At 37.9% G+C, this 13,246-nt stretch overlaps 1 protein-coding gene across 1 annotated transcript in view; it reads right to left on the minus strand.

Annotated features, from left to right (window-relative positions):
- Window positions 1-13,246, minus strand: part of COL4A1 (collagen type IV alpha 1 chain) — a 123,626-nt gene that overhangs the window by 11,554 nt on the left and 98,826 nt on the right. Inside the window, exons 35-45 of the mRNA XM_040584522.1 lie at window positions 10,843-10,941; window positions 10,662-10,751; window positions 9,663-9,802; window positions 8,655-8,781; window positions 8,470-8,550; window positions 7,614-7,712; window positions 7,050-7,100; window positions 4,973-5,158; window positions 4,177-4,310; window positions 1,096-1,168; window positions 358-429 (exon numbers count right to left, since the gene is read on the minus strand). Of these exons, the coding sequence (XP_040440456.1) occupies window positions 358-429; window positions 1,096-1,168; window positions 4,177-4,310; window positions 4,973-5,158; window positions 7,050-7,100; window positions 7,614-7,712; window positions 8,470-8,550; window positions 8,655-8,781; window positions 9,663-9,802; window positions 10,662-10,751; window positions 10,843-10,941 (1,152 nt within the window). The remainder of the gene's footprint in view (window positions 1-357; window positions 430-1,095; window positions 1,169-4,176; window positions 4,311-4,972; window positions 5,159-7,049; window positions 7,101-7,613; window positions 7,713-8,469; window positions 8,551-8,654; window positions 8,782-9,662; window positions 9,803-10,661; window positions 10,752-10,842; window positions 10,942-13,246) is intronic.

Here is a 13,246-nt window from a genome sequence, read left to right on the forward strand (position 1 = left end):
CAACCTGATGTAGTGAAAGATATCCCTGCCCATGGCAGGGGGATTGGACTAGATGATCTCTAAAGGTCTCTTCCAGCCCAAACCATTCTATGATTCTATGGTTCTAGGACACCATTTAAAGATTCTAATAATAACAAAACCTCAGTATTGATTTTTCAGAGCAGGCGATAAATACATTCACTTTCTATGCAATACTTCAATCTAATCTGACCACTCAGATGCTGATATCATGATATCTGGTTTCATATTCTACCTGTTTGCATTGAATAAAAGGGGGAGGGAGATACCCATTAATTAGTTGCAAATGACCATTTTAACAACAACATCTGGGAAAAAAAGCAAGGCTTTACATTGTACCTTTAGATCCAGGAAGACCTTGGTCACCTCGCTCACCCTTAAGGCCTGGGAAGCCAGGAGATCCTTTTGGACCTGGAGTCAAAGGAAATATTTACATAAAAATTAATTTATTTGGAAGGATATGTGCAGAATAATTATGTATGACCCCATGATCAGGTAAGGGCCATGACTTTATTCACACAAGTACTTTTTACTTGTTTGCCAGAACAAGATACAAACAACAGCACTAAGCCACCAAAGAAATGAAGACCGGAAACAGAGTTATCTTACTTTAGTTAATAATATATTTCTCTAAATTACAAGAATTAGTTTTTTTATTAATAAATGTTTTTTATACAGGTGGTGTTTTCATGTATATGATGGTGACAGTAGCAGCAATATGGTCAGCAATGGAAACATACTAAGACTGGATTTTCCCAAATACAGCTGTAACATTTGCCTCTCCAATTCTCAAGAAAATCTTGAAGATTCTTAACTGGTCTAAACCATTGATTTGACATCCACCTTTTAAAGCAAGTGCACACTTGAAAGTAGCAAAGCAAGACAACAGGCAAAGGGCAAAAAACCTCAAGAAAAATCTCAATGCTTTTGTGTGCTTTTTGATGCAGCTTTCAGTGTCCTGTTTCAATAATTTGTAACATAGAGTCAACATTCTTTAAGCATCTTCTTTGAGAGAGGAAGGATATGAAAGAGACATCTTTGCATACTTCTTAGGAATACGGTAAATTTTCTTCTCACCTGGAATACCTGGAACTCCTGGAGGTCCCAGATCACCCTTAGGACCAGTATCTCCTGGTGAACCAGGACTACCCTGTATAAAAGAAAATGTGAAGTATAGTTATCCTACACTATTATGATACAACTCACAAATAGGCTGTGTATTTCTCAAAAACCTATGAAAAAAAATTAAAATGAGAGAAAAGCCATAAAGTTTAAGGAATGGTTACTCTCTACCATGATTAGATAAGAAACTTCTCTTACAAGAACAAGCATAACACCTTATTCTTACTCAACTATTTATTGCTTTACAAAGATACTATAACAGAATAAGGTCTCACTAACAGTATAGCTAATTAAAAGTATAGCCATAGACCATGCTCTTATGAAAACCATCACTAAGCAGAAATCTAAGCAAATAATAATTTCAGTGCAGACCCAGCAGACGGTGGCTACTTAGATAATCAAATGGGGTAACTCTAGACCACAGTAGACTTGAAAACTTCCGCATTCGCATATGGAATGAAATCAAATGTGCTCAACAATTTATAATTTTCTGAAGATTTTTACTTTTCAACAGGGCTAAAATACTCAAGGATTTAAACACTTCAAACACAACGTGAACTCCTCCTTCTGCCTTCACTATTATAAACTGCTCCCCTGAAATTAATGGTCACAAGTTCATTGTAGCCTCACTTCAAGGAAAAACAAGCCCACTTTTCAAAAGACGCTGTGAATAGTCATTCAAAGGACTGCCAATTTTCTGTTCTTCTTTTGTCTGTTGCAGATCATCTGCAAAAAGCTTGTAAGTATAGTTTAGAGATTTGCCCTGGCTGAAGGAATATGGCAGTGATAGTCCCCAGTATAATAAAATGTGGAACACAGGTGGAGGAAAGAAACAAAATCTCTTTGCTAATTAACGTGTTGAGCAGAGGCTGGAGATGTGAATCCAGTACTCAATGAAAAATAATACTAGTGGCAGGATTAATCTTATCATATTTGGAGAGCAACAGAATAGATACACACAGAACTGATTTTTCATTTGACATAAGTTAGATGTTTATATGAAGGGAGAAGAATGGCTCCCTACAAACGTCTGATTCTTTCCACTGGCTATAAAGGGAGAAGAGATGACTAGTTCAAAAATGGATGTCAGCAGTGAGGCTTCCAAAGTGAAACAAAAGAAGCGCTGCCCTCGGAGTGGTAAGGGAGGCATTAATGAAGTAAGGTTCCCTGGTTTCCTTCAGTCATATAGTCACAGTATGCAGAACTGTTTCAAGAAATGGCCATCTTTTTGTATCATGATGTGAACTCCTGTAATACATAACAGGAGGGTTAACATTCATTCAGAAGACAGTCATGTGTCAGAGACCTCTTTAAAAGAGGCTTTTTAAATATTTTTAGGTTATAATTATAAAACAGAAGTATTTATAAGAAGAGTTTCATGGAAGCTTTCCATCAAAATACTTTTTCCACAACAGTATGCAGTTTCTTAAACTTTTTTTTTTTTTCTTCCTCATCAGATATAGCTTGGCAAACAATGTTTTGCTTTGGTTCTTTTCCAAACAAAACAAAACTATTTCAGTTTGTGAAAATGAAAATGGTTCTTTTCTCATTTCAATGTTAAAATGCACAGAAAAACCCATTTGTGTTTCACAGTCTAATCTCCTCATTCACTTCTTTTGGATATGATTTTTGGACAGGCTGTGTCACCCATCTTGTAACAAAATCTTCTTTCTGATATAGGTTACCAGATACCTGGCAACCTCTATGAGTAATTGAGCCGTAATCAGGGCAGAAGCCTGTCACAATGGGGAGGATAAAGACATTAGAAACCCATCTTAGTATGTGCCACCAGAAATCTATTGAAATAACTCTCACCGGAGCATTTCACACTGAGTTAACAACCCAATACCATGCATTGTGGCTTAAGGCACAGAATCAAAATCCTTTGGCATCTCCCATTCTTGATAAACAAACAGTCTTGGACTGGAATATCAGCCTGTAAAGAGCTTTAGAATTTCCTGGGGTATAGAAATTTAGCGCTATGCAGAAGTACTGCAAATTCTTAAAATAAGAATATTATTTTGAAATTCACTTCCTTCAAGCTGGTATGGTGTGATCTCAAAGATAAAAAGGCATAGCCAAGATCTGGTGTCAGAACAGTGAAGCAAATCCTGAATGTCTCTGTGAAGTGAATCCTGGATGCACAAAAGGATACAGTAGATCTTTGCATTATCAAGAATAATGTGGACCTTTTATGTCCACTATCAGTATCCTGCTTTTTCACATCAGGACCCTATTCCCAAGTCTTCCTTTTGTACACCAGGAATTGTTGAGTCATATCCACCTACTTTCCTATTCCTTCTTCCAAAATTATCATCATCATAATCACAATTATTATTAATAATTCTTTATTTTTATTATTTTCTTAGTAGGAAAGAGGAATAGTTAAAATATAGACTGTATTTTTCAGTGTGGAAGGCGGCAGCGGACACTCCAAGAGGAAGAGTATAGAAGACCAACTATTCTGGGTGACTGTCTTATTCTGCTTCATTCTCCCTAATATACAGAAAAGGGACTGGTTTAGACCAGGGAAAATGAATAATATATGACCACAAAGTACTAATATCGTTGCCTGTTTGTATTTCTAAATCAGCAGCTATATTTCATCACTTACAGTACTGAAAGTGCACTTTATTTGGAAGTTTTCATAACAAAACCAAACAATTCAGATATTTTCAAAAGGCAATTTATCATGAAATATGCAACCTTTAAAATTAACTACTAATGCATTTGTAGGATTTATGGATGTGCTGCAGCCATCTTGTACTGTTAACACACTCTAAATTATATTCTGGGTGTTGTATGCTACCACTCACTATCTATAAATTTCTAATAAGTTCATTATCTTACAGGGAAGCCTTTAGAAGGAAAGAACTTAAATTTTTTCAGACTGATTTGACATCGTCAGCAGTGAGTCCAAAGGCACTTTGAGCATAAAGTATCATTATTTTGAACAAGAAACATCTATGATTAATACATCCATTAATTACAAGAACCAACTTTCAGCATATCTGGAGGGTACTAAAAGTAACTTACTGGCAGTCCCTGGAAACCTGGATCACCTTTGACTCCTGGACTGCCAGGAGTCCCAGGCCAACCATTGCTCCCCTGCTCTCCTTTGGCCCCTTTCAGTCCTGGGGGTCCTGGTGGCCCTGTTGGACCTGGTAAACCTGCAAGCCAGAAGAAGACATTATTTAGTGGCAAAATTTGTTCAGAGCAGTACCTGATGGAGAACAAGCTGGCTCAATCTACAGGTAGGCAGAACCAAAGTAATTATTGTAACAACATTTCAAGAAAATAAGCAGAGGAATCTGTTGCAGGGAGGTCCATATGACTCCCCATCCTACCATTTATCAGCCTGTGACTGATGGAAAATAGCGGAGAGTTCTCTTTATGTGCAGAACAAACAGATGGTATGTTCTCAGGTATAAACATACTAAAGACATATTGCAGCTCTGCTCTGCTCCCCTCCTTAACCTCCAGCACAGGGCCACTGCCAAGGTACGGCCACACTGGGCCATTTTTAAACACACTAACACTCCAGGACATAAGAACATACAGCCATGGCTGCCTCACAACAGTAAATAAAGTCCAGAGGGAAAGATGGAAATGGGAGGCAAACTTCTCAACATCAGAAAGATTTCTGGACAAAACCAACTGCCTGAGGACATAAAATTAGCCTCTCCTAGGACATAACACCAAACTGCCTATGAAGGGAAGCTATGACCTGTGAGAAGAGGATAAACAAGAATATGCAATACTGATTAATCGTTAATTGATTAGGTGAGCTTTGCTTAACAGCAGTACATTAATATTAAAGATAAATAATTACCTGGAAGACCAGGTTGGCCTTGGGGTCCTCTGTCTCCTTTAGGGCCCTCAATTGCACTTCCTGGTAGCCCAGGAAGACCTTGGCTTCCCTTAGGACCTGGTGGACCAGCATATCCTGGTTCTCCTTTCAGGCCTGGGATCCCCGGACTTCCTGGGGATCCTGGAAAACCCACATCACCTTTCGCACCTAAGATTTGAAACAACCCCCAAAACACGGTTAGAGAAAGAATCACAATCACTGAAACCTTCTGCCTTATTATCTACTCACAGTAAACTTTATTCCTTAAGAACCTTGCCTTTATACCTTTGTATAAAAGTGCAAAACTTTAGGAAAACTGTATTATTCTCCACATGACATAAAGTATGAGGAAAAGAGTAGTTAAACTGACATATCTTTTCTTAGCTAAACTGATCACTGGACTATTTTAAATCACTCTAGAAACAGATGAACATTCAGCATCTCTGTATGAGTCTTTACAGAAAGAATATAAACCCCCTAAAGCCTTACTCCATTACAATTATTATCGTCACAGCTGAGTAATGGATGTTTTGCTTGACTAAGCATAAAAGGACTTGCTCCTGGAGAAAAATGGAATATGTTTTTTATTAAGATCTAGATTTAGACACTTAGTACTTACCTTCAGGCTTGCACAAATAGCTAACATTTGCAATTCGGTCAAATTTTAGATCATGATTGAGCAAAAAAGTATATAGATTAGCTGGTGTAAGTACAATAATAAGAGAAAATGTGTAAAGAACACTATCCTTGGCTCTTTGCCTAAGCAGAAGAGGGTCTTTAAATCCTAGACTTTTTGGAACTACAAAATACTTGGAACACAAACTATGTCAGTTGGATATCTATTTACTCTAAAATCAGATATTTTTAAATGAGCTGTGCTGATAAAATGAGAGAGATGGGTGAGGTGAGAAAAATGCTCTCATAATCTAGCATTCTACATACCTTACTAAGCTATGATTGGAAAATTTGCTTATTGGAATAAGTTCTCTAACGTTAGGGCTTTCGCAGCAATTAATGACTGTTAATTACTCTAAGATGGTAAATAAAACATATTCTAAAAGCCTGGTTTCTCATTTTTGATTGTCCACACAAATTTCCTGTATTTATAGAATGAATGAGTGAGGTCAGGCATTTTAAGCTATGTAAGTTTTTCAAAATCTATCATGTCATGTTAATTTCATACACGAACTAGTTGAATCTTTTCTGTTTTCTGAAAGTTTAAAATTGAAAAGCCTTTAACTGCATCCACTTTTGTTTATCAGCAGCACTTTGATATTTCTTCACTACTGTATCTATTGCAATCTATTGTCTAGGACATACTTATTTCATAAAATGGAGCATGGTGCATTACAAACACTTTGAACAAGCTCTGACTCAAGCCAATCAAGCCATTCTCACAGCACAGTGTAGTGATGCACTTTTGCCAAGACCACAAGTGGTCTTGAAATTGTGATAGCTATGTGCCTGTACCCAAGCTAGTAAATCCTGAGTCCAGGCAATAACAATTTTCAGTAAGATCTCATCAGGTCTCTGCTGTCCTTTGCACCTCTGCACCATGCTCCTGTGCATAGCTTAGACATGCTCTGCTGAGCTATACAGAGTAACTATTTTAGCAATGAATAAAATTACATCTGGGCTGCACAACAGACTTGGGTAAAAAAATCACTGCAGTATCCTGGCCATGAAACTATTATGCTTAGCTGTTTGGTGAACAGAGCCTCGCTAGATTTTGATTCTTGCAGAATTAGTAGGAAAACAAAAATAATTGGAGTCAAAAGCACAGCACACAAATACAGGAGTTATTTATATTACCTCATCACAGCACAGCTTGCAATAAATTCCACACTATGAATAATTACCTATTTTAGGGCATATCTAACTCATGTCCAAGATGCTGCTGCTGTAACAGAAATTAGTATTTGAGCCTCTCAGAGTTTCTGCCTACTCTGAAAAGGTATAGCATCTAAAAGATTGAAGTATAAAGTATTTCTGATTTACAGAATTACGGTTATAGTCTGTTGGGAGGGACGTTTGCTGCTTGTTTAAAGAGGTGTTTTACCTTTATCTCCCTTTGCACCGGGAAATCCTGGAATTCCTCTACCTGGAATACCTGCAATATAGAGGCAGCAAAAAATTAGAAGATGGGACAGTACTTAAGTTTAGCCTGTAAAGAACAAAACTCTATTAAGCAAATATAAAATCTAAATAATTTTTTTATGCAAAAGCTCTACAGGGCAGAGACTGTCTTTGTTGTGTATTGGTATTGTATGTAGCACAATGCATCCTGTATGACTGAAAATCATACCCTAAGAAAGCTTGCTCCATTATTTCACAGCTAAGCTACAGACTGAATTTAATTCCAAAATTCACCACTTCTTTAAAGTACTGCCAGCTTTTGTGGAAGAAATTCTTTCAAGACTGATTAAACACAGTTGTTCATCTAAATGATCAGCTTTACAGTGATGGATGATAGTCAGTAGTTTGCAAGACACTACACTAACTTTATTTTCTAAGGTTCCATCCAAGTACACCAAACCCAGCACGCCCCTCTACCAGCTACTCTTGTGTAGCCTGTCTCTCTGCATTTTTGTACCCCATAAAATTAACATGACAGTCACAGTACCTTGTTCACCCTTGGCACCAGCTGCACCTGGAATCCCATCATAACCTGGTTCACCTTTCTGTCCAATGGAACCAGCAGGACCCGGAACACCAGGTTCACCTGAAAAATCATTGCCATTGTCATTTCACCCAAGAATCGTCAGACTTTTGTTTACACATTTTCTTCCTCTAAAGAAAAGCTTGACTCACTCTTTTGCTTCCACAGAGATGAAGTAGATACTGCACAATGACTTCAGTGTGACTTTCCTCTGAGGTTACTTCTGAATTAAATCAGCGTGAGACATGGCTCAAGTGTTACAGATTTTAATATAGCTAATTATCATGAATCTCAGTGAGTGTACAGTGCAGGAACTCCAACAAAGACTTGTAAATAGCACAGCCCATTGTCCAATGAGTTGATGTGTCCTGCAGCCAGTAAACTAAGAACACAAGGCTCCAAGTTCAAAGATGCTACACTCATAACAGCAATGGACTCACTCCCCTCCTTACTCTATTTCCTCTTTAACATCTGTGTAATAATGCTAATGTGGTGATTCAGGTCTGGGCCCATGGATCAACTTTGTTGTTTTTAAATGAACTCAGAAACGACCGAACTAATGGCTATAGCACCAGTCTTGTGGAAGGTGGTAAAATCTTTTCCACAAACAGTGCAAAATAGGTATTAGCCCCACACTACACTGACTTAGATTTACCTAGGAAACAGCACTGTCTATTTTTGCTTATGAAATGAACAAATGTGCCAGGAAATAGATGAGCCAATATGAATGTAGAATGCCACAGTATTTGTTTCAGCTAGTGCCTGGAGGTGATCAATAAATACTTCAAGTAGCATTTGGCATTTTATATCTCTTATCTACCTGGTTCTCCTTTTAAACCTGGAATGCCACTTAAGCCAGGAAGTCCTTTTTCACCCTTTTCTCCGTGGCGGCCAGGGCTCCCTAAAGAAAGCAAGAAGATGTGAGTTTATATGCGGGATATTTAGTTTAAGTTTCACATTACTTTTCCTCCGCCATTTCTGTTTAATTAAAGCATAAACACTTGCCTGGAAATCCTGCCATGCCAGGGGATCCTTTGGGACCTGGGGCACCGGGCATTCCAGGAATTCCTGCACTACCCTTTTCACCCTTATCTCCAGATAAACCTGGACTACCCGTTCTTCCTGGTTCTCCCTAGAAGAAGCAGCACACATTATAAAATCCACACATTAATTCTGAAACAGCTTTTTCTGTTTGCAATGGTAGATGTCACCCCTCATCCATCAGACTTACAAAGAATTTCATTCTTTTTCCATTTAGAAACAAAGTAATTTAGGATTAAATTCCACTATCAGAATTATTGACTTTTCTAGCAATTGCTTAATACCTACATACAAAAATGAGTAGTTTTCTATGCATTTTATGACAGTTTTTACAAAGTCATTTCCAAATTAGCCTCTTAATTTACTTATTATGCTTAACCACCTTCAAAAAATATTTTTTTAAGTCTTCAGCAAGTTTGATAACAACCAGAATAGTAAGTTTTATTTTTACAAATTTTACTTATAAATTCGTGATTATTGCCATTGTATAGCTAGGAAAATGAATGTGAAACAAATGAGAATCCATTAGAATACTACCAGAGATTCAATTAACTTTACAGACAGTATCAATACAGTTCTCTTTTCAGTAGTATCTGAGCATTCAATGGTTTGTTTCAGCTTTCCAGCAACTCTGTGAAAGTACAGAAACACTATTTTGGTGTTATTATTCACTCTGTAAGAAGCCCTTTGCACGCACTTACTTAGTATTTTAAAAGTTCTTCCCCTCTGACATTTCTAGCACTGTAAATTAGCCTATTCTGAAGAGACAGAGTAAGAACGAACCCTGGAGATAATGGTCACATCAAACAGAATGCATTTAAACCCATGCATATGCACAGCTTTCAAATTTCTCATCAGGTATTTAAGTGAACATAATAGAAAATATAATAAAATAGCTTAAAGGCCAACAGCATCTTTTCAAATTAAGTACTTGGAAGAGACAGACAATTAAATCCTTAGGGGTATAAATACCTTCTCACCAGGAGACCCTGGAAAGCCAATTCCAGGAAAACCTGGTGCTCCTTTGTCTCCTTTTTCACCTTTTTGGCCAGGGAACCCTGGTGTGCCTGGTGAACCTGGTACTCCTGGCAGACCCTTTTCTCCAGGTGTTCCTAGCAGGAGAAAAGGAAAAATGGGTGTATCAGAACTAGCGGTACCCTAGCAGTGTTGATAGTCATTTCTCAGTGTTGTCTTAGCTATTCAGAGCTACAAAAACAATGTAATTCACTAAAACAGCTAGTAAATTAACTTTTGAAATTCACCGTCTAAATGGGACTTTTTATAGAAAAGCTCTCCTCATAAGGAAAGGTTGTAATCCTGGATTCAGAGTAAACAGAGCTCTTGCTAAAAGTATGATTTGAACAGAAGTTTACATTGATTTGAATAGTTTCTAACAGGAACTCAGTGACAAAGGGACTCTGCTGTAGCAAATTATTCTGTTCCTCTTTACCATTTCAGTTTTCACCTTTGATTTCCTAAACATGCTAGGCACAAGGCCATCTGACTCCAGCCAAAGCTTCCGTGTTAAGATATAGGTTCTTCTCCATTCTATTCTTTACCGATCCCCTCCACACCATCACTCTGCTCAGACCACTACAGTCTGTGATTAACATGCAGCACGCAGCAACTTACCAAACTTTTTAGAAGGGGGAAAATACACAAGAAGTTTAATGCTTCTTAAGCTCACACGCTAGCAGAGACAGACAAACAGGTATCATTTGAAAAACTGCTGCCTGTGACAAATACACAAATCCTACATATCCAGCTAAAGCCTGTGTATGTGAAAACTTGGGAAACCATCCTATTGCATATCACAATAGGCTTGAGAAAGAAATGTCCCAAAAGCCTAAAGTTCACACACTGCAAACAGTGCAACTGTTTAGTAGATCCAACCAATAAATATTCCATACAGGTCTCTGTTCTATATTCACTTGAGGGAAACAATAGTAAGGAATTCCCAGCCATCAGTACCTGGCAAACCCATTTCACCAACTGATCCTTTTTGTCCTGGAATTCCTGGATCTCCTGGGTACCCTGGGGGGCCTGGATCACCTTTTGGTCCTACGGACAGCAGAGAAATTAAGAGTCCCATTAGTTAAAGAGGTTTTAAATACCTGATGAACAGTCTCTCTGTTGCTAGCTTCAGACATACCTGGCTGTCCTGGAGTACCAGGTTCACCATCCTTTCCTGGAATTCCTGGTTCTCCATACTCCCCGCGTAACCCTTTTTCTCCTGTTGCTCCATGGTCCCCTAGACACCAAGCAAACACACAGAGTGAGATCAGTTTTATCAAAATTCACTGTAATGTCATGTAATAATCCTTCTAGCTAATTTTTGATCACTGTTGCTTCTCTCTGCTGAACAAGGAAATAGCTGAATTCAAGCTTCATAGATTGTATAGTAGAGTCACACTTCAGTAAAACACAAGTGTCCAGTCACTAAACCAGTGCTGAGAAAAGGCTGCAAATTATTACAATTTTACAGGTGTCTGTGCAAATTACTAGTCAGGTTACATCTTTAAAAGAAATTGCAAACAAACATGTGTTTGAGTTAGATTGATGAGTTACTTCAGAAGTGCCAGACAGTATCAGGTTTTAACAGAAATGATTGATTTGACTGTTCTGCTGTCTAAAACGGTACATGGGAAGAACCAGTTCACAGCCAGAATTTTGTGTTTCCTCAGTCCTATCTAATGTTAAAGCATCTTCACCATTCCACAAGGCTCCACCTCTTATCCTGTGTTGTGCCTCTCTCCAGCTTTACAATCCAAGCTTTTTGATCATAACCCTTTCTGTCAGTGTTGCATATATAGTACAGGACTATAGGTTACTGACGATAGCTCACTGAATGTTTTTAAGTAAGTGGAATTTATTAAAAACATCCCAAGATTTCAAAACCATTTTTTTTCATTAAACATCAATGACAATCTTCTGTAAAAATACTGTACCTTTTCTGCACGGTTTGTATTTTAGAAGCTTTACAAAACATTACTGTGATATTCATGCCTAGAGAGATAAAGGCAGCTAACAGATCAGCAAAGTTATGGAGTATAACTAGGTTATTTTTCTCTGCTGGTACTAAGTATCTTTGGGTTGAAAAGGATGAGATGGGCAGAAAAGCAGCACAAATTTTCAGGCTGTGGTCTGTCTGGAACCTACTCTTCCAGGTTGTGTGAGCCAGGCCAATCTGTAGACTGTGTGGTCCGGAAAAGGTAGAGCATACAAGTTTGCAAGCATGCATTATTAGTACTGGGGAGATTAAGTTAGAAACTAAAAGAAATGAACCATTTGAATTTCTGAATTTCTCAGCAAAGGCTCCTTTATATGCATGTATCCAATGTGCCTAATTTGTATTTCTGGAAAGGAAATACAGCTATTTAGCAATCAGTCAACCTACGGGTCAACAGTAGATAAGAAAGTAATGAAAAACAGCCTATGTGGATTTGTTTTAAAGCTTTTCATACCACCATATATATCAAGATCAGAAACAAATGAGGAAAAATTAATCTAGATGAAATCTTTATAGGCTGGGAACCTCATGAAATACACAAGTGCTCTCAGACACTGCATCTCAGCTTAGAGGCAGATCCACTCCACACTTGCTCCTGCCCTCCCCTGCAGTCCCTGGCTGTCCAAGCTGGGAGGCTCTGCCTATTCACATGCCTAGGTTTCTCTGAGACTCAGCTGGGACAGATGAGCCCAGGTCTTCTGACAAGTAGTCAGGACATGGAGATATGAGATACCCAGAGGAAAACTCTCCTGTTCCCACAGTCCAAATATAGTATAGTTATTGGTGACTCACTGCAAACTGGAAAGGAGTCTCAAGTGCTCTGTTCTGGGCCCGAGAGAGAATACATTGATGAAATGTACAGATGACACTAAATTGGAAAGGCTTTGAAAAGAGGACAGGATTAGACTGCAGAAGGATTTTGAAGAGTTGGAATAAAGGTTGAAAATCAATATCATAAAATTCAAAAAGCACAATACACCACATATGTGGTGGTGGTAAGTCAAAAGCATGCATACAAAATGAAAAATGATTGCATAGGCAGCAGTTCAGAAGTAAAGGACTAAGGATTACAGCTGATCACAAATTAAGTTGGCTGTTGTTTCAAGAAAGGGGAAATTTCTTTCTAGCAGGCCCTGAGATGAAGTACTTCACTTGTTTCAGCAAAGTGCACTCTAACAAGGATGCAGCCAAACTGGGGAGAAGTCAGAAAGAATAACAAGAATGATAATTATTTCAGAAAACATGATACACAATGAAAGGCGGAATGATTTGGCTGAGGGAAATAGAAGGCTACCTGATCTCGGTAGCTCCCTTCTAAGCCCTACACTTCTATTTTAACTAAAACAGTTATCATTTATTTACAAATTTTTATGGAATTTAGTAATAAAAAGTAAATCATAATTAAAAAAGGACAAATACATATATAAAAATACACATTATTTTTTCTTTGAAAAAACCCACCCAGGAGGCAGAATGATCTTAAACAACTAAATTTCCATGTAGTAGTAAAACTAAAAATCCAAAAAGAATGCACTGTCTAAAAAAA

This window comes from Falco naumanni, chromosome 2, assembly GCF_017639655.2.
Source record: "Falco naumanni isolate bFalNau1 chromosome 2, bFalNau1.pat, whole genome shotgun sequence".
Classification (NCBI taxonomy): Eukaryota; Metazoa; Chordata; class Aves; order Falconiformes; family Falconidae; genus Falco; species Falco naumanni.